The sequence below is a fragment of the Leptodactylus fuscus genome, chromosome 1 (assembly GCF_031893055.1).
Source record: "Leptodactylus fuscus isolate aLepFus1 chromosome 1, aLepFus1.hap2, whole genome shotgun sequence".
Taxonomy (NCBI): Eukaryota; Metazoa; Chordata; class Amphibia; order Anura; family Leptodactylidae; genus Leptodactylus; species Leptodactylus fuscus.
This window is the reverse complement of record NC_134265.1, coordinates 157637131-157658831: the sequence shown is the minus strand read 5'-3', so window position 1 is coordinate 157658831 and position 21701 is coordinate 157637131. Positions and strand designations below refer to the sequence as shown.

Here is a 21701-nt window from a genome sequence, read left to right as displayed (position 1 = left end):
TTTTCTTCTTTGTTTTATGTCATATGACTTTTTATGTGTTCTTGCTTGAGTCACCCCCTATATATCCTCCCTGTGTGTAAAGGTGCATTCTATGACTTATGGCTGACTAAAAGTGCAAAACATGTCACAGTGTTTTTGCTGTTTCAGAAATCCAAAAAATAAACCCGATTTATCAATTTAATATGTGATTGGAAGCTGAATAATCTCCTGTTTAAGTCATATTAGTGGCACTAATAATAGATTCTTCTTTCCTAAAGTAGCCATCTACCAAGCTCTGGCAGGTCTCGTTAAATAAAAATGGGGTTGTCAAAGAAGTCACATGATATATAAGCATGTATGGTATCACACCAGGCAGCGTGTTACCAAAAATCCATTTTTTGGAGGAAGAGAGAGGAAGAGAGAGAGAGAGAGAGAGAGAGAGGAAGAGAGAGAGAGAGAGGAAGAGAGAGAGAGAGGGAGAGAGAGAGATTATTCCATCATGTGTCAGTGTATATAAAACATTAGTACAGCTTCATCTCATCATGTCAGTTAGTGTATATACAGTTTAACTAAAGTATCGAGATATCTGTCATTGTATGTACAGTATTAGTATAGTAGAATGTCGTAAACATGTCTGTCAGTGTATATACTGTATAACTACAGCAGCATCATATCTGTCATTGCATGTACAGTATTACTACATTAGAATGTCATTATCATGTCTAAGGGGATATTGTCACTCCTTAGGGAGAGATCACCATATAGGTGTGTGGAGACTTATTAAGCCTTTAGCACTCCACTTTGCAAAGGACCATGGGAAGAGTATGCAAATCTGTCTTCCATGATGTAATTAGGAAGTCAGCTGCTGTTGCCTCAGTGTTGCAAACCAATAGAGGACGCTCACTGGAATGTGCAAGCCTGTCTTCCCTGATGTAGTTAGAAAGACAGAACTCCAGTGAAATAACCCAATAAAGGCTGCTCCCTTTCGCATCATGCTCGACCTTTCAAGAGGCCTTTGTTTTGCAGTGACGCTAGGATTATTACCAGGTATAGTCTCTCAATCGAGGACGGCTGTTTCGATGTACATGCATCTCATCAGCTCTATGTAGAGAGGACTATACCTGGTAGAGGTGAGAGGCTTAGACAGGGTTAAGAGGATATTGTCACTCCTTAGGGAGAGACCACCATATAGGTGTGTGGAGACTTATTAAGCCTTTAGCACGCCACTTCGCAAAGGACCATGGGAAGAATATGCAAATCTGTGCAAATATGCAATATCCCCTTGGTACCATGGTACCATTTATTATTTTGTACAATGGTACCTGGAAGCTGGAAAAAGTATGGAGTGGAACTAGAGAAACAGTACATTTGTGCGACTTTCTTATAGGCTTCTTTTTTCCGGTGTTCACTGTTCAGTCAAAATGACATGTTACGTGTATTCTATGTTTCAGTACAATTTCAGTAGATATCAAATTTATATGGTTATATGTACCTTTTAAACCCTTAACAGAAATTCAAAACATTTCAAAAAATTTTTTTTTTTTCCTTAAAATTGTCATATTCTGACACTCCTACCCTTTTTATATTTCCATGTATGTGGATCATAGGGTGCCATTTTTGCGGGGTGATGTGTGTTTATATAAGTTTGTTGACCAGGTGTTTTCAGACACAGGAAAACATGTGTATGTGTTTCACAGCAATTTTTTACTTTTATATGTATTGTAGGGCAAGGGGGGAATTACATTTTTAGTACTTTTTAAAAAAAAAGTAGTATTTTTTTTTAATACTGTATTCATTAGACCTGCTAGTGGTCTTGAACCTCAGGGGGATTGATCTGTATCACGCAGGTTGGGCCTTCGCCCATTATATTCTGGAGGCACCCCATAGTAGTTCCGTTTCAGATGTCTTCGGTCTGAGCAAAACCGCTGGGCAAACCTCGTGAGATGACTCTTGTGATGTTCACCCAAGAAATATTCTTACTGATCCACGCTCCTGCCCATAGATGCCTCGGCTCCATTTCAGCCTGCAGGAGGTCCTATGCACTACACAGCGCTAGCAGAAAAAGGAACCCATTGAAGTCAATGGGAGGCTTTTTTTCAGCACTGAATCTGACGCAGATTCCACACCAAATTCAGCGCCATTTTCCACCGTGTGAATGCACCTAAAGGTCACAGAACCCATAGCAGCTGCTATGTTGGTAGTTTCATCACTGTAGCAAATGTAGTCAGAGTTCTGCGTTGCTTGATCTCAATTTAAATGAATATATAGTAAATACTATAGCTCTTTCCAGAGACAAGCAGTGCGGAAGCATGACAGTATGGAACACTGAAGAGGCTGCAAAATGTTCAGAATATGTAATAAAATATATATTTTAAGGGCAATATGAAATAACGAAAATTTGAAAATAGTCTGTTACTATGTAAAGTGTTGGGAAATTTCTATTTATTTTACCATCTTAGTATCTCTTTAAATATATGGTATAAACTAATTGTTATATCTGTCCAATCCTGACTAGTACAGAATGTATTACATGCCTTGTGGTGCTTCATTTTTAGGGGAACTTTTAGGATATCTCTAAAACATACCATTGCAATCTGTAATATTTAAAGCAAACAGTATACTCAGATTTCCTCTACGGCAATAGATAAACAATGCTTTTACAGACTCGTGTTAGATATAGTTTTGTTTTTTTCCTCATGTTTAAAGAGCTGCTTATTTATGTCACTCATCCATCACAGTGGTGAACATAAAACACGTTTAACTCATTTATGTCAGAATTATTTGCTTAAGGGGGTTGAAAACGATTTTGTTTTCCATTTAAGTTGCAGGATGATTTCAACACAGTTATGTATAGAAGTCGCAAACAATTTGTGAAAGGAATCAAAGCAGCTTCCTTTTATAAAAAAAAATTAAATGATTCTGCAAAAAATTCTTAAGTGTGATTGATGACGTTCTCATCCTTGAATCCATACAGAGGTGTGACATGAAGTTCTTGGGCCCCAATGCAAAGTCCGTATCAGATCCCCCAACGATATTGTATAGTTTATAGTACTAGTCTCCTCACACTGGGAAGAGGTACCTTATGAGACCCCTTAGGGTCTACACCCTCTGCAACCCCTTATGTTACACTCCTGCCTCAATAAAAAGAGATAGAGTAGTACAGTTTTTATTTTCTAGATCTAGTTTTTATTGCAGACTTGCAGACTAATGTGATGCTCAAAGTGACCCATCAGCCGGGAGCTACATTGTAAACACATCACTAATATGTGCGGGAAGACAGACACAGTGAAATATACAGTAATATAGTATTTGCCTTCTATTGTTTGTGCCTGGCAATACAAGCTTACTTTTCAGATGGTAAAAGGGGGCATGGTTTGTGACCGATATAATAATGCTTCCCATAGTAAGCAAAGAGTGTTACAATAACTTAATATTATTTTGTATTTTCATAATACCTAGTTGCACACAATTACAGTGACATACATTGATAGCAGGCAAATAGACACAGCAGACTCAATGTAAAACATTCATGATCTTTAGTTTTCTTAGAATTTGAATAGAATTTGATAGATTACTTGCAAAAAATAACATTGCAGACATTGTAAAACAACAGGCCAATAAGAGATGCTGTTTTCTGATTAGCAGGGAATGTGTCATGTGGAAAAAGTGCACTTGGCATTGGAAGGAAAGCTATGCATGGCATGTTTTTCCAGAAGTCTTACATTCCTTGTTTAATGAAAATGCTTCCGTTTTGAAAGGGTATTTATATACTTTGATTTATTTATTGTATTCACATTGTACCTACTATAGATATTGTAGTGCTTCCTTGGTGTGTGTTGTACAGGTACATAAATAAATATATATAAAGAGAATTTCAGCATAACATAAAAGTATCTGGAAGGATTAATTCTTAGGCCCTATTCACATCTGCGTTCGGGTTTCCATTCAGGAAGTCTGCTTGGGGACCCCCGAACAGAAACCTATACGCATAAATAAGCAGTTACCTAATGAAGCCTAAGGAAACCTGCGGGCCCCATAGACTCTAATGGGGTTTGTGTGGTCTTCGCTTGGTTTCTGCACGAAAGTGCAGCATGTCAATTTACTTCTTATATCTGACACAAATTTAAAAAAAAATGCCATAAAATTTAGAATTTAGAAAAATGTAGAAAACCTCAGTTAGTGTGGATTTCAGAGTGCACACATGCTGATTTCAGTGTGATTTTTCTGAATATAAATCTTGATCATGTGCATGTACCCTTAAGAGGGCAATCACTCAAAAGTTTTGCTGTGATATAGCTAATATGGACTGGTGGGACAGGTGCCCTGGTATTGGATGCTCTGGAGAAGGGAACAGCATCAAGCCAGTCTGAACTGACCAGGATCAAGGCAGAGAACTGACCTTGCTGGAAGTGATGGAAAGTGTAGCTACTCCTCTTTCTGGAATAACTGTATAGTTGGGAATAATTATATGGTAATATCTGTTTGTTTGTTTTTCTCAACAGATATATTTTACATACAAAGAAGGATCGCTTCAATGATCTGGAAAACCCTCCTAGATGAGCAAAATTAGATTCTGAGATCAAGCACAATGAATGGAAGGACATGCAATATGAACCATAGGGCAACTGGTACCCCACAGGGACCTGGGATGATCAGTGGACAACAGATTCCACCAATTAGAGTACATACAGGTACTCCATGTCCATCTTCTAATAGTGCCACACCCAGTCCTGCTAATGGGAACTTATATTTAAAGATGCCACTTGGAGGTGGAGTAGCACCACAGAGCAGTGAGAGCACAATTCACTTACCTGCTTTAAGCCCTAGGAGACAAGTTATAACAAATGGGAAACCCATATTCCAAGTGCCTCAAGCACCTAACCTGCAGCCATCTTCTTCATCCAAGCCAAAGCAACAGGAATTTGGTTCTCCTTTTCCAGCAAATTGTGTTAAAGGTTAGTAGTCATTATGGTGTGATGTCTGTTCCAATCCCTTTGCAATGTACCTCAGAACAGAAAGATGTGGAGTCAGCTTTGATGTGTAAAAAGAGCAGATATTTCATTCTCTTGTACTGCAGATTGTGAGCTTCAGTGTTTCATCTTAAACTACAAAGCAAGTTTCCATGTCCTCATCACAGTGCTTACAAAAAGGTCATAAACACTGCGTTTCCACAATGTATGGCCTTAACCTTAGACATCTTCTGACTCCTTCTGGATCTTTTCTGACAAGGTGTTTGGCCTACTAGGAAGGAGTGTGGTTTGTTAGTAAAAAGGCACTTCTAATTGCAATTTTTGCTAAAAATTAAGACAACTTATAGATGGAGTAAAGTTAGACTGGACAGCCTAAAGATGCTCAAGATTAATGAGTCAGCATTAGATACATTGATGATTCTGGTGCAGTTTAAGTTGACATTAATTTACTATTAAATAAGTACTAGTAAATCTGTAGATTGTAAGCCCCATATAGGGATCACAACATACATTTTTTTTTCCATTTAAGTATGTCTTTGTAGAATGGGAGGTAATCACACAAACATGGGGAGAACATACAATCTCCTTGCAGATGTTGTTCCTGGCAAGATTCGAACCCAGGACTCCAGCACTGCAAGGCTACAGTGCTAACCACTGAGCCACCATTTTGCCCCTCAGTCTATAATTTTGTGCCAAGTGAGTGATCTTATTTCTTGTGTGATGTCAAAAGTGTGTTGTGCATTCATTCAATGAGAATATCAGATGTCTCTTGCCTCCTATCCCCATAGCTTATGAGAACATCTAGAGCATTTAGTCACAGGTAGACACCGTGGAAGATCTACTGAAGCATTCCTTCCGTTTTCCAGTCTAGAATTTGTATTTTAGAGGAATAGTGACTGAAGGGTTTCTGAACTTCTTCAGAGTGCATGCTGAAAGGGAAAGGAACTATAGGCTGCAGAAAGATGCATAAGATACCGCTGATAAGATGTATGACAATGTTTGCATGTTCTTCAGATTTATGAAAAAAATAGGTATTGTTTTAAAAGGATTAGAACAATTTGTTAAAATAAGATATGTCTCAGAAACTCTTTTGTTTGCATAGCCTTAATAGCTGTGTCATAAACAACTTCATAGAATAAACCAATTGTAGATTCTTAAGAAACATTCAGACATCAGGATTTGATGTAGCCCAGATTGTTTTACTCTTTTATCTAATACAACAGAAAAGTTAGAAATGTAAAAATGCCTTAGGAAATAAGACAAGCAGCCAGTGTGTACTTTTTTGCCAAGATAATCCCACCAGAGGAGAAATTCTAGAAACTTCTAGTCACTCATCTTTACAAAGAGAAAGGCATGTTGAGGGCACTTTTTTTTTTTTTTTTTTTTTTTTGTCAAAATGCCTCAGATTTATTAGAAAAGCACAACTTAGTCCAAGACTCCAAGTTGCAAAAACGCAGCGTTTTACAATACCGGTAAAGTGGACAGCTAATCCCATCCACAGAATGCAGAAAAAAAATCTGCAATGTGAAAGCTGCATCTGCGTTTGTTTTTTATAATCACAGCATGTCAATTATACCTACAGAAATGCTGGCATTTTCCGTATATGTATAATAGGGGCAGAAGGTATGCAGAGACTTGAAAAAAACGTTTTGCGTTTCTGCCTTATAGCTATCCCTGCCTTATAGCTATCTCGCCTGCGGCCCACCCCCCGACGCAGTCATACTTATACATTTTCCTTCTAGACTTCCTCCTGTGAGGCAGCTTCCTTCTTTTTTCTGACTGCTGGTGTGCATAATAGTCTGGTCGATCCATTTTTACTGCTCCCTCGCCTGCGCAGTAGAAGTGTATTGTCAGCTGCAGAGCACATGGTTCTATGGTTCACACAGCGCTGGTTCTATTGCGCGCGCCATCAGTCAGAAAAGAAGAAGGAGCTGTCCCTCAGGAGGAAGTCTAGAAGGAAGAAAAGTAAGTATGATGGGGTGGAGGTGGGGGGACTAGTAGTGACATTCCGTTTCTGGAAATGGGGAAACGGAACGCCACAAGTAACCAGAAAATGTCCCTGGGGCGGTCATGTGGGTAAATATACATTTTTGATAAATTATGTAATCTAGAAAGTAGGCGGCGGGGGTGTGTTTGGATTAGTTTAGAAATTAGCTTTTATCTCGGACAACCCCTTTAAGCATACATTTTATAGGGCTGCTTACCCACTTTAGTCTTGAGATTTACCCATCTAGCATATGAGCACTATACAAATGAAGCCACGTTAATATTCTTATTAACAAGTTAAATAAACACTTGCAGCCATCTTCAACTTTAATTTTTAAGTGGTTTACTATACCATTGGTTTTTAGAATGCTGCAAGTTATGGGATTCAAGATAAATAAGGCTATGTCTGTATAAGTACATGATAAATCACTTTGTATGCAGCAATATTAATTCCTCATTTTCCAACTATTTTGTTTGATAATGACCAAAGATGATCAGTGTTTTGCACATATAGCTATAGCAACTAATTTTTTTTTATTTCTCTAGTTGTCTAAACTAGTCTCTATTTTTGTTATGAAATACATATGGGATTTTAATTTTCTATAAATGTTTTATTTTGACGTTTTAGAGGAGGAATTTAAAAGTAATTAAATCTGAAAAAAACATCCAGTGGGAGCTGAAGTGTTGTAACATGGGTGAATAAACTATGTCTTATTTTTTTTATTCATACTGGTGTACTACTACTTTTTGAATTAGATTCCTGTAAAAAGAAAAATGCTTCTTAGCTGGATGTTTTTCCTACCACCCTTCCCTGCTAGACTGACATTTACTATAGATGTGTGTTGAAGTCTATGGAAAAGGGACGAGTGAAAATGAGCAGATAGAAGGAATCAGAGACATATGTTACACTGATTCTGGAGCTAAAAAAAACTATCTCATATCTATCTATTTCTATCTCATCCCAAGTTATGTATTCACATCAGTACAGGTCAGTACATTTCTATATATGCCCTGCTCGATGTTGGAGCTGTTCCTGAGTGAGAGAGAAAGTTAGGGAGTAGATTATCATCTACTTACTGTGTGCAGTATTTGGAAGATAGTCTGCACCCACCAGCTCAGGGAGAAAAGCAAACTACAGATATTGTATGCAAGAGGGAAAAACAAATAATGCAAAATCTAAGTCTCATAATGGCCAGAAATAATGCTATAGACATCACAGCTTACCATGAAAAGTAACTTATAATAACAGGTACACTTTATCCATTTTAATTTGCAACAGCAAGTCCTTTTGATATGCATGGTGTACTGTGCTCATACTGTAGTTTGATACTCTCTTTTTTTTTTTTTTTTTTTTTTACATTTACTTTTTTACTTGTATTTTATTATTTATTACACAATGTCACTATAGAATCATTAGATAATTTTAGGGCCATTTTAACCGTATTTTGATTATCCACTTTGCTCTTTTCCCTTGTAACTAAGGCTGCTATGTCAACCCTAATGACAAGGACAATCTAGTTGTATAGTATAGTATGTATGCAGTAGGGGCTACAGCTGGTCTGTGTTTGCTAAGACCTAGAATATTTAGCCTATAGATGGCAATTACATGATCACTGAGACTAAGGCTCTGTTTACATCTGCTTTGTGGTCTATGACACAAACCTCCATGCAGGAGGTTCCTGTGTATAATGGACACCACACCACACCACACCAGCTCCTGACATCCCCCACTGAATTATAAAATAACTAATTGGGTTCCATAGGTTCTATTTATGAGCAGATTAGCACTGTATGTATGACTTCTTCTGCTGTGCATTTACAGTAGCTCAGGAAACTTGAGACAGTAATAAATTGCTTTTACCCTCAGTTTCTGTCTTGGATGGAATGGCAAGAAAGAAATCTTCAATTTAAAGATTGCTCCAAGGTTGTAAATGTAGATTAGTCTGATGTATAAAGATGTTGGTCCATATACAGGTGATGAAAGGGAGATTGTCAATTCAGGCGACTTTCCTGGATAAATTGCTGTGTGTACACATGGAGTAGCACAATATTTGGCTATTGTCCTGTACTTTTCACATGTTCTACCCTCTCCAGGATCTAGTTCTAATTTTCAATTTTCCCTGAGTAAGTCAGTGTAAACTAGCTATCATGACCCTGGTCATCTACCTCTATTACATACAAAGTGAAGTTACTGTATGTAGGACATCATAGAGATATTAGCTGTGAATCCAGCACTGTGTGAGGTATATCACTCACTAGAAGCTGCAGCATTGTCTACATTTATGTCTTTGCCTCTGTCTACCTCCAGCAATCTCCTCCTCCTGCCCCTTTACCCCTCCAAAGATTACTTTGGCAACATGTAACCTGACCTATCAGAATTCAGTTTTGGCAAAGTTTAAGAAGCACAGAGGAGGAAAGAAGTCTCATATGTGGAAAGGGAAGTGTATATTCTAATAAAATATGTTAAAGCCTGTTATATTTGCTTGTACCATTGATTAATACAGAACTCGATGAAAGTACAGATTGTACAGTATTTAAACCTTGTCTTCCCCAACAGGGCCGCCATCAGGAATTTTGGGGCCCCATACAGCCTAAGTGTCTGCCCCCCCCCATTTTAAAATTGCTTTATTTTGCGACATACCAATTCTGTATTACATTTCCCTTTATTTAGCAGCATTACAAGGCTTAATCAGATTCTATTTGCAGGTAAAATCTGCTCCGTGTGACAGCGCCTATAGAGAGCAAACACCATCTATAAGAGCCCTCTTAATAAATCCTCAGGGCTTTTTCACGTTGCGTTTTTGGCCTCCCTTGCCGGGATACATTGGTAACCAGTCAGAATCAGCTGTCAACTTATCCCTGCACAAAGAACTGGCCATTAAAAAAAGGGGGGCCTGCAGTTCTCCGTGCAGGGATAAGTGGGGAGCTGATTGTGACTGGTTACCAACGTATCCCAGCAAGGGAGGCCAAAAATGCAATGTGAACACTCCTTTAAAGTGAAAGTCCCACCCCCAAACAGGCTGCTATGCTAGTAGCATAGCAACCTACATCATTATTAATACAAAGCACACATACCTTTGGAGGTATTGTGTGCCTTGTAGTTCTCCAGCTAAAAACTTATATATTATATATTATTGCCCCAGTTCCCTCTCCACAGTGCCGCACACCCGATGCCCCAACAATACCCCCCCCCCTCCCGTCCACCTTCTAACATCTTTTCATTGCCCCCTGTACCCATACCTCCCAACTTTTGAAGAACCGAAAGAGGGACAAAATGTGCGGCACACTCTGCGTGCTGTGGCAAATTTAGCCCCGCCCACTTTTATGTTGACTCCGCCCATTCTCATTCATTTTTCATGTGCCCGCACACAGTATAATCCTCCTACAGTCACCCGTAAATTATATGTCCTCCCTCTATCTCTCCCCTGGCTTCATATACACCCTTCATCTGCCCCCAGTTTCATGTCCCCCCCTCCATCTCTGCCCCCAGATTCATGTCCCCCCCATCTCTGCCCCCAGATTAATGTCCCCACATCTCTGCCCCCAGATTCATGTCCACTCCATCTCTGCCCCCAGATTCATGTCCCCCCCATCTCTGCCCAGATTCATGTCCCCCCCATCTCTGCCCCCAGATTCATATCCCCTCCATCTCTTCCCCCAGATTCATCTCCCCTCCATCTCTGCCCCCAGATTCATCTCCCCTCCATCTCTGCCCCCAGATTCATCTCCCCTCCATCTCTGCCCCAGATTCATCTCCCCTCCATCTCTGCCCCCAGATTCATCTCCCCTCCATCTCTGCCCCCAGATTCATCTCCCCTCCATCTCTGCCCCCAGATTCATATCCCCTTCATCTCTGCCCCCAGATTCATCTCCCCTCCATCTCTGCCCCCAGATTCATCTCCCCTCCATCTCTGCCCCCAGATTCATCTCCCCTCCATCTCTGCCCCCAGATTCATGTCCTCCATCTCTGCCCCTAGATTCATGTCTCCACATCTCTGCCCCCAGATTCATGTCCCCCATCTCTGCCCCCAGTGTCATGCCATCCTCTCCATCTCTGCCCCCAGTGTCATGCCATCCTCTCCATCTCTGCCCCCAGATTCATGTCCCCCATCTCTGCCCCCAGTGTCATGCCATCCTCTCCATCTCTGCCCTCAGATTCATGTCCCCATCTCTGCCCCCAGTGTCATGCCATCCTCTCCATCTCTGCCCCCAGTGTCATGCTGTCCTCTCCATCTCTGCCCCCAGTGTCATGCCGTCCTTTCCTTCATCTGCCCCCAGTTTCACGTTCCACCTCAGTACACATTACTCTTACCTTCTTCCACGTTCCCACGCTGCTCTCCACGCGCCTCTCTCCCTCACTGGCGCACAGTTGTACACGCGATGTGACGTCATCACATCGCGTCTACACAGCCAGTAGGCGGCGTTCAGCGGCGAAGAAAGGAGCTGACACAGGTCAGCTCCTCGCTTCGCCGCTGCCGCCGGCTAATGATCGTGTCTACAAGTCAGTAGCCGGCGGCAGCCGCATATGTGTCAGCGAGAGAGGTGCGCAGCGGTGAAGCGAGGAGCTGACCTGTGTCAGCTCCTCGCTTCAGCTGTATACCGTATAATGACTGCTGCGGGCGCCAGGGGTCGGCACACGGTGGCGGTCCAAAACCGAGCCCCCCCCATTTTTCAATTTGGCCGGGCCCCTGACGCCAGTAGCAGTAATACTGGCCTATCGGCGGCCCTGTTCCCCAATACAGAATAAGCAGGTCTCGGTACTAACAAATAATACCTGAGGATGGTAGGAAAGGCTCTAGACCAGTGATGGCGAAGCTTTTAAAGACTGAGTGCCCAAACTGCAACCCAAAACCCACTAATTTATAAAAAAGTGCCAACACAGCGATTTATCCTTAATACTCTGCAGATCCACAATTGCGGAGCCACCACATAGTACAATCTGCCTCACCATGGCCCCCACATAGTACAATCGTCCCCCCACACACACACAGTGTCGTCTGTTCCACAGATGGGAGCCCAAAGAGAGGGTTCTGACTGCCACCTCTGGCACTCGTGCCAAAGATATGCCCTTACATCTCTAGACTCTTTGTTTCTGGAGATCATGCACAACTTTTAAATGGTGTTCTGCGGCTTCTTCCCCCATTAGTAACCTGGAATGCTGTACTTTAATAATAGGCAAATAAAAGATAGTAACAAACAAGAACAGTATGTGTGTAAAACAAGTTCTAACTAAATAAATGTGCATTTGATTGTTTTAATTTGTGTTTAATTGTTTTCCATGTTAATTCCTTACAAATGTAAAGCATGCCTTTGGTCTTGGTTTCCATCCAATATTGACAATGTTCTACTTTTATGGTGTTTTTAGTGTTATTATTCTTCTTTTTAGCGTGTAGAGTTTGTTGATAGAACAACATATAATTAGACAAATGACATCATTGCTCTGTTATCCCGAGACAAAGGCCCTTCACTGTAAACACAGCCCAGTTGCTGTGGTGACCCTCATACTTCATTTGCTCAAGCATGAGGAAACTGCTTGTGTGACCACAAGGCAGTTTTACCGAGTATTTATTAACTAATTAATAATCAATCCGCACAAAATATTTTCAGTTTCTATTACAACTTTGTGGTGGTTTTCAGGATTCTTAACGGTATAGTGCCCTTGAATGCATGTTGCTTGGTAACAGTTACTTAGCCACAGGCGTTACATATTTGTATCCCCATTTTGCAGCTAGTTTTATGCATACTGGACATAGACAGGATAGCAATAAGTTTAGAGAATGAAATTGGGTCAAAAATCCCCCAAATTTAAATTGCCTGAATTTACTGACAAGAAGCAGACAATTTTTTTTTTACAAGTGCACAGTGCTCATGCCTGTCTGCCCGGTAGGTTGTCTGGAGAAGCTTTCTCCAGTATCATGCACAATATGGACTAAAAAAGTGCATATCGCTCTGAGAAAGTGGTGGTTAGGGTTGAGCGATCAGGATCGGAAAAGATCGGATTCCGATTGGTGATCGAGTAAATTTCACGATCGCGATTGGAATTCCGATCTCGATCTTTTTAGGTGCGATTGAAGTCGGAAGTTATTTCCCACAATGCTTTGCTACTGGCCAATCATTGTGGGAAAAGCTATCAATGTTAGCTACTAGAGATGAGCGAGTACTATTCGAAACTAGGAATGAATGGATGCAGCCAGCACATAGCCTGTGCCAGCGTCCGGCCGCTTAACACCCTGCGCGCTGCCTGTGTCCATTCATTCCTACGGCATAGCAGGGAGGAAACAGAAAAGGAGATAGTATCTACTATTCTGTTTCCTCTCTGCTGTGCCGTATACTGGACTCTGCTACATCTGCATTACTGTACATTGACTTGTCTATCTACTCTTCTGCTTTGTCCCTGCTTTACCGTATACTCAGCCCTGCTACATCTGAGATCTACATCTCAGATGACATTATACAATGTCTGATAGAAAGATATTTGGCCTCTTATGTTTAGAAAACTTCTCTCTTTTTTTTTTTTTTTTTAACATTGAGCATCTTCTCCTAGGTTTGTATAATTACAGTACATTGTAACTGAGTTTTATAACTCTGTCTTGAATTATATGTCTGTTAAGTTTCAATGGACCTAGTTATGAGTTAGTTATGATGGATTAATTTCTAGCATGTTTTTGCCGACTTGTAAAAATGGAATATTCATTGTTTATATATCAGCTCTCCATGTGAATCTTTTGTCTACATCAACTATTTTGCTACACGAGCAGTTATACCTGCCACCTCTAACTAACTTTGGTGTCCAGTTGTGTCTATGAAGTCCCTTATGGGCTAGTTCACACGGGACACGGTATGGTGTATTTTGGTCCTGATTTTGATGCAGAAAGCCGTATCAGAATAGGGCCAAAATGCACCTGTCACGACTGTCGCAGCTTCCAACAGTCACAGCTTTCCGCTCCGGAGTAGTCAAAAAAAATTAGCCTAGTCCAGAAGGTGCTGTCGTGAGGTGGGCGCCAGGGCTGAATCAGCTGCGGAATCTGCCTGAAGAAAGCGCAGCTCGCTTCTGTTTTTTCGTGAGTGGCATGTTGCCGCTCACAGAAAAAAGTAAGCTAGCGGTCTACATAGACCTCTATTGTGAGGGGGCGGATTCTGACGTGCATTCAGCGCCAAAATCCGTCCCCTCTTGCCCCGTGTGAACAAGCCCTATATGTTCTTGATCGAACTGGTGCTATCAAGTCAGCTCTATAGCTGGGACCACCATGCAGAGACTGCTTAGTGAGGTCATGTCAGTTTGCTAAACAGGTGAACAGACAAGTGAGTGCCACCCGTATGTTGAGTAACATTTTGGTTACATGACAAACACAGTAAACCTGTATGAATTTCTCTCGCATACACAAAATTAAAAGTGAAAGTTATGTATTGACTATTTGTACATTATCAAAACATCTGGAGTTCTAGCCTAACTTATTGTGCATTTACTGGACAGTATTATAGCCAGGTAAATCTTAGGCCGTGGCATCTGAAATCTTTTTTTAGGAGTTGACATCAGCTTTACTTGTACCTACTGTTTTTGCCATAGTTTAGCTCATGTAGTAGGCACTGTGAGCTTGAACTACTTATTTTACAAAAACTGCTTTTTGATTTCTTGATGATATTAATGTTCTTGTGAAAATAAGGTGGTGTTTCCTGTTTGCGGCATATTTATTATGAAATGCATTTTTTTTTTTTTTTGCCGTAATTTCTGGCTGGAGCATTGCGTACTTCCAAAATATGGAAATGAAACCAGACTCAAAACATTAGACAATGCCAAGTGTGAACTGGTGATAGAAACATGGCCTTTTACTAAGTATGAATGCTTCTCAAAAAGTGTGGAAAATTAGAACAGTCTACAGTTACTCGGGCTTATCTACTTACAAGTAAGAGAGCCTGAAATGAAGATAAGTTCAACCTTTTCAGGATTCTAAAAATGTAATGTTATTATAGAGAGAATCTGACAGGAAGATCAATTTAATAGTACAGTGGAAAATCCTATCTCACTTCAAATTCAACTTATACTGTTGTACAGTTATAGTCTTGCAGTGAATTACTCTCCACTGTAGTAAGAAATAATTCCTCTGTTACTTATTAGGTATTTCCTTATGCTGATATATACATACAGTCCTATGAAAAAGTTTGGGCACCCCTATTAATCTTAATCATTTTTAGTTCTAAATATTTTGGTGTTTATAACAGCCATTTCAGTTTGATATATCTAATAACCAATGGACACAGTAATATTTCAGGATTGAAATGAGGTTTATTGTACTAACAGAAAATGTGTAATATGCATTAAACCAAAATTTGACCTGTGCAAAAGTATGGGCACCTCAACAGAAAAGTGACATTAATATTTAGTAGATCCTCCTTTTGCACAGATAACAGCCTCTAGTCGCTTCCTGTAGCTTTTATTCAGTTCCTGGTTCCTGGATGAAGGTATTCTGGACCATTCCTCTTTACAAAACAATTCAAGTACAGTATATATATATATATACTGTATATATAAATATATACAGTCCTATGAAAAAGTTTGGGCACCCCTATTAATATTAATCATTTTTTGTTCTAAATATTTTGGTGTTTGCAACAGCCATTTCAGTTTGATATATCTAATAACTGATGGACACAGTAATATTTCAGGATTGAAATGAGGTTTATTGTACTAACAGAAAATGTGCAATATGCATTAAACCAAAATTTGACCGGTGCAAAAGTATGGGCACCCTTATCATTTTATTGATTTGAATTCCCCTAACTACTTTTTACTGACTTACTGAAGCACAAAATTGGTTTTGTAACCTCAGTGAGCTTTGAACTTCATAGCCAGATGTATCCAATCATAAGAAAAGGTATTTAAGGTGGCCAATTGCAAGTTGATCTCCTATTTGAATCTCCTCTGAAGAGTGGCATCATGGGCTACTCAAAACAACTCTCAAATGATCTGAAAACAAAGATTGTTCAACATAGTTGTTCAGGGGAAGGATACAAAAAGTTGTCTCAGAGATTTAACCTGTCAGTTTCCACTGTGAGGAACATAGTAAGGAAATGGAAGACCACAGGGACAGTTCTTGTTAAGCCCAGAAGTGTCAGGCCAAGAAAAATATCAGAAAGGCAGAGAAGAAGAATGGTGAGAACAGTCAAGGACAATCCACAGACCACCTCCAAAGAGCTGCAGCATCATCTTGCTGCAGATGGTGTCACTGTGCATCGGTCAACTATACAGCGCACTTTGCACAAATAGAAGCTGTATGGGAGAGTGATGAGAAAGAAGCCGTTTCTGCACGTACGCCACAAATAGAGTTGCCTGAGGTATGAAAAAGCACATTTGGACAAGGCAGCTTCATTTTGGAAACAAAAATTGAGTTGTTTGGTTATAAAAAAAGGCATTATGCATGGCGTCCAAAAAGAAACAGCATTCCAAGAAAAACACATGCTACCCACTGTAAAATTTGGTGGAGGTTCCATCATGCTTTGGGGCTGTGTGGCCAATGCCGGCATCGGGAATCTTGTTAAAGTTGAGAGTCGCATGGATTCCACTCAGTATCAGCAGATTCTTGAGAATAATGTTCAAGAATCAGTGACGAAGTTGAAGTTACGCCGGGGATGGATATTTCAGCAAGACAATGATCCAAAACACCGCTCCAAATCCTCAGGCATTCATGCAGAGTAACAATTACAATGTTCTGGAATGGCCATCCCAGTCCCCAGACCTGAATATCATTGAAAATCTGTGGGATGATTTGAAGCGGGCTGTCCATGCTCGGCGACCATCTAACTTAACTGAACTTGAATTGTTTGTCCAAAATACCTTTATCCAGGATCCAGGAACTGATTAAAAGCTACAGGAAGCGACTAGAGGCTGTTATCTTTGCAAAAGGAGGATCTACTAAATATTAATGTCACTTTTCTGTTGAGGTGCCCATACTTTTGCTCCGGTCAAATTTTGGTTTAATGCATATTGCACATTTTCTGTTAGTACAATAAACCTCATTTCAATCCTGAAATATTACTGTGTCCATCAGTTATTAGATATATCAAACTGAAATGGCTGTTATAAACACCAAAATATAAACTTTTTCATATGACTGTATATATATATATATTTTATATATTTGTTTATAAAATTGGTCCTAGTGTGTAAGTCTCAGATAGGGAAATTAGATTGTGAGAGGGGACAGGGAATGATGTGAATAGAGACTGAAAATGTATAGCACTGTGGATTATGTCAGTGCTTTGTAAGCAACAGAAATAAAACCCCCTGCACATGACCATATTGTTTTTTACTATCCAGTCCACAAATGGTGATCCGCAATCCGCAAAAAAATCCGCAAAAGTCCTTGGATATGTCATGAACACAAAATTTGGTTGTGTGTCTGGGCCCATAGAAATGCATGTGTCTGTACTTTGATCCGCAACTTGGATCCACAATTATGATCATGTGCAGGAGGCCTAAATATGTATGTGGACTGAGCTCTGAGGAAGGAACTATGTTTCCAAAACGCGTCTGCGTTTTTTAGGGGGTTGATGTAATTTATTTTCCTTTTGAATATCACATTAAGTTTTTTATCATTTTATGGTGTTTTTCAATTAAAAGTTATATTTTAGTATCAGAGAGCTGCCGGACAAATTTTCTTCTTTCTATTATGTATGTGGGCTCACTACTGTTATTGCAAACTTCCCATTTCCTATTAAATTAACTTTAACGAAGGTAGGGCTTATGAAAACTAAGGGGCAGTTCACACGGAGTAATGCGCCGCACATTCAGGCACGCATACACGTGTCAGAGCGCGGCACTTCAAAACAGATCCCATTCATTTCAATGTGTGCCGGCATACGCGCAATACACATTGAAATCAATGGGTTACAAAGCCTCCCGTTGATTTCAATGTGTATCGCACGTATGCCGGCACACATTGCAATGAATGGGATCTGTTTTGAAGCGCCGCGTTCTGACACGTGTATACGTGCCTGAATGCGTATCCGCCTCAAAATTCTGACCAAAAAGACGGTTCCCATTGAAATCAATGGGAGCCGCTTAGGAGTTTTTTCCGGGAAAAAAGAAGCGAGGTGCTCATTCTTCAGGCTGTCTCCTCGCGATTCGGCCTGAAGACACTCCCTACTCTAGACTAGGCCCATTCATTGGGTCTTATCCGGAGCGGAGTGCGCTGCTGGATGCCGGTGCAGTGCAACGGCTTTCAGTCGCTGCTACTCTACTTTTGGACTGGAACCTGAGGCGGCCTCTGCCTCAGGTTCCAGTCCAAAAAACCCAGTGTGAACTTACGCTTAACCCATAATGGGAGTTTATGTGAACTTTTCTGGGATTTCTTTGGTAGACCCGCCTGTGTAGCATCATGGTTCTTCCAACAGCGCTTTGAACAGAAAGTTCACGGAGGTTTCTTCCGCGGACTGTCTGTTACCATTATATCTACAGGAAAGCCACCGACGTTTCTGTAGATATAATGAACATGCTATGATTTCCAAAATCACACCGGTTTTGGAAATCGCAGCATGTTCGAGTTGCGGATTTTGGGAAGTGGGAATGGGATTTGCGTGAATCCCATCCACTTTGCAGATACTGTATAACGCTGTGATATTTTCCGCAGCGTTTCCAGCCCGTGGGGCCCCAGCCTAACAAGTCTATCATTATGCTTCTGAATCTCAGCATTTGGATCTATGACACCACAACTGTGTGTTCTGGAAATGAAAGAGTAAAAAGTACCACACCCTGCAGACAGGTATAGCTGTCTACCTTTTTTCTTGTGTGAATTTTGATGTCTACTGTTTTTGGGCTCGCTGACTGCATTAATATGTTGCTTTAACTCTGTCATTTCCAGAGTGCTGAGCTTAGAGGAAACACTGACCATAGTATATATTGTGCCAACAACAACCGAATTCTGCTCCACTAAATATCCAGAAACTGGTGTCACGTCATACTTTAAAATAGGGGCTAACTTCTATTTTAGGAAGGGCTGAGTAATAAAGATATGTTGTAATTTGGGCCTAGAATATGCCATTGAAAATTAGAGTTTGGCCACAATCCACTGGATTTTGTATGGTATTGTTTTTATGATTGGTACAATGTTGGGATAATTGTCGTGTATAATGTTTTCCTATATTGAATAACACTTTGCAAAAGTAGTGTACATACTTAAAGTAAAAGGCCTTTCTGACCACAAAATAAAATCATTTTTCACTGCAGTAAATAATTCCTCACTTATGTCACTTTCCTAAATGTCTTGTAAATTTTTCCAACTTTATCTTTTTATAAATGACACAAAACATGACTCTTTATATTTTATAAATGGGATTTTCTAATCCTTGATGTGTGTTAAAAAGTGAAAGATATTATGTAGTCCTATTTATCGCAACTTTGATGTTGAAGAACATCAAAGATGCTGCTGAAACTACATACTTACTACAGATGAATGGTGTGAAAGAGACCTAAACCAGCAGGCCAAAATCGAGATAGCCCGCGTATCACATTGAAAGCAATAAGTAAAAAAGCCTCCCATTGATTTCAATGGGTAGCGTGCGTATGCCGGCACCCATTGAAGTCAATGGGATCTGTTTTTTACGCTCACTCTAAACTAGTTTACATTCAGAATGAGCGGAGCGTAAACTCCGTGTGAAGGCTCCATAAGAATAAAAAGCAATCAAAACAATTGTGTGTCCCAAAATTGTGCTAAAACTCAAAGTCATCCCACCAAAAAGTTCTCATACAGCTACATCAACAGAAACACATGTTATGCCTGTAGGAATCTGATAACAAATTACTAACAAAAATCTATCATAGAAATGTGAAATTGCTTTCATTTGTATATCCTCTCCAAAAAAGAATGCATAACAGTTACTTAATATATGTGGCATTAAAAATAAGCCATCGTAAGCCAGCAAACAATAAGACATTATGGGGATATGTTGACAGAAAATTAATAAAAGCTTTTGAAAAGCAGGGACTGAAAAAATTTGCTTCATCCTTATGGCCCAAAATATCTGTGTTCTGAAGGGGTCAAGGTAAATTTTGATAGGAATTTTGCTCTAGGTATGCACATTCATTTACAACATCTAAAATATGTGCAGATTGAGATCTTAATCAAGATGGTAGGCTGCGCCCTTGTTGGAACTGTATATGAGTAGCCAGGAATGGGTACTCTTGTGTCCAATAAATAAATGAAGACTGTGCGCTTCAAATAATTCTTGGGCGTCCAATAGGTTTCGAGTTGGGCGTGGCAGCGTCCACTGGTGTTACGACTAGGGACAGTCGAATAACACAAGCTGTGGATATTAGGGACTAGAAATTCCCAAACATATTACCATAATGGGCGCTCACTCTTGGTAGATCTTGACACACACGTGTCTGTTTGCTACACGTGTGTGTTAAGATCTGCCGAGAGTGAGCGTGCATCCTGGTTATATGTTTAGGAATTTCTAGTCTCTAATATCCACAGCTAGCATCCAAAATATGGAACATGAATACAATGTGGGAGATTTGTTGTCTCCCTAGTCAGTGTGATATGAAATAGTCAATATCAGAGGCTTGAGACTTTTTATATGCCACTTACATAAAAAATTGTTGCAACTGGTCTTTTTACGCCACCAAGCCACTTTCCGAAAAGTAGGCATGTTGGAGCATGTCCATTGGCCCCAACACATTATTCATCACTTATGCCAGTTTTCTGGAGTAAATGATGATTTACAGGAGGATTTCAGAATAAGTGCACCCAGAGGTGGCCCAGGCGCACCCTATGATAGCAGAGAGGATATCAAGACTGGCATGGAAAATGTTAGTATTGTTAAATTTACACATACCCCAATAATTTTTCTTCTTCCAGTTTAGGTTGCTGGATCATTGCTTATGGCCATGAGACCATTTAGCATTTGTACCTCAGCAAACTAACCTCTTCACAAATCTTTCATTCTCACTCTGGAAAGTAGGAATGACTATGTCTAGGAATTAATAGCAGATAATCCAATTACAGCTTCATAACTAATATGTCCTTCCAAGATAAAATGCATCACAAACTGTTAGAATCCGCAACATGCATGTGTAAACTAGAACAGAACTGTAGAAATACCGGAAAAGTAGAAAACTGCAGATAATGTTATCTCAAAGAATAAGTGAGTCAGTAAAGAAGTTATATTCACGATATAGTACTTCATTCATCACATTACAGTATGTCTACATGTCTATTTCTTAGAAAAATGTAAAGTCAACTGTTCAGCTGTCTCTCATCTATTGTTCGCTCCCTGAAGGGATTAATATTACACATCAAGTCGTGGCACAGAAAAAATGAATTTGTTAAACGCTCTTGGCAGGACTCCAGCTCAGGCAGCAGCAGTTTTCATTCACAGCAGCCAAAAAGGTGGGAAACAATGTTTACTTTAGTTTCAGGTCTTGGCTGTATCCCGTGTACATTAGGTACATTCATTAGCGGCGCTGTAGATCAAATTAATGCATTGTACTTTTACCAGCATCGGTAAATAGGAACCTCAAGGTTAGGTCCAAGGAAAATAAACTGTTTGTCAAGGTAATTATCATTTAACTCTTTGTGTGCAAAAGATCAAATGCAAATATGAAGGGTTATGGACATAATGGGGATAAGTTAAGAAAAGAAAGGGACCCAATTGGAGTAAGTGAAGATGCCGCACGAAATTCAAATTTTTACTCTTAAATCTCATATATACAAAATATGGGAAAAAAAATAGCGAAACCCATTGATTTTTGCGAAACCAATTGACTAT

At 40.0% G+C, this 21701-nt stretch overlaps 1 protein-coding gene across 1 annotated transcript in view; it reads left to right on the top strand.

Moving 5' to 3' along the window:
• The first annotated feature begins 4494 nt into the window (after positions 1–4494).
• The window catches only part of GLIS3 (GLIS family zinc finger 3), a 294145-nt gene continuing 276938 nt past the window's right edge, over positions 4495–21701 (top strand). The window contains exon 1 of the mRNA XM_075278899.1: positions 4495–4934. Within this exon, the coding sequence (XP_075135000.1) occupies positions 4568–4934 (367 nt within the window). The 5' untranslated portion in view covers positions 4495–4567. The remainder of the gene's footprint in view (positions 4935–21701) is intronic.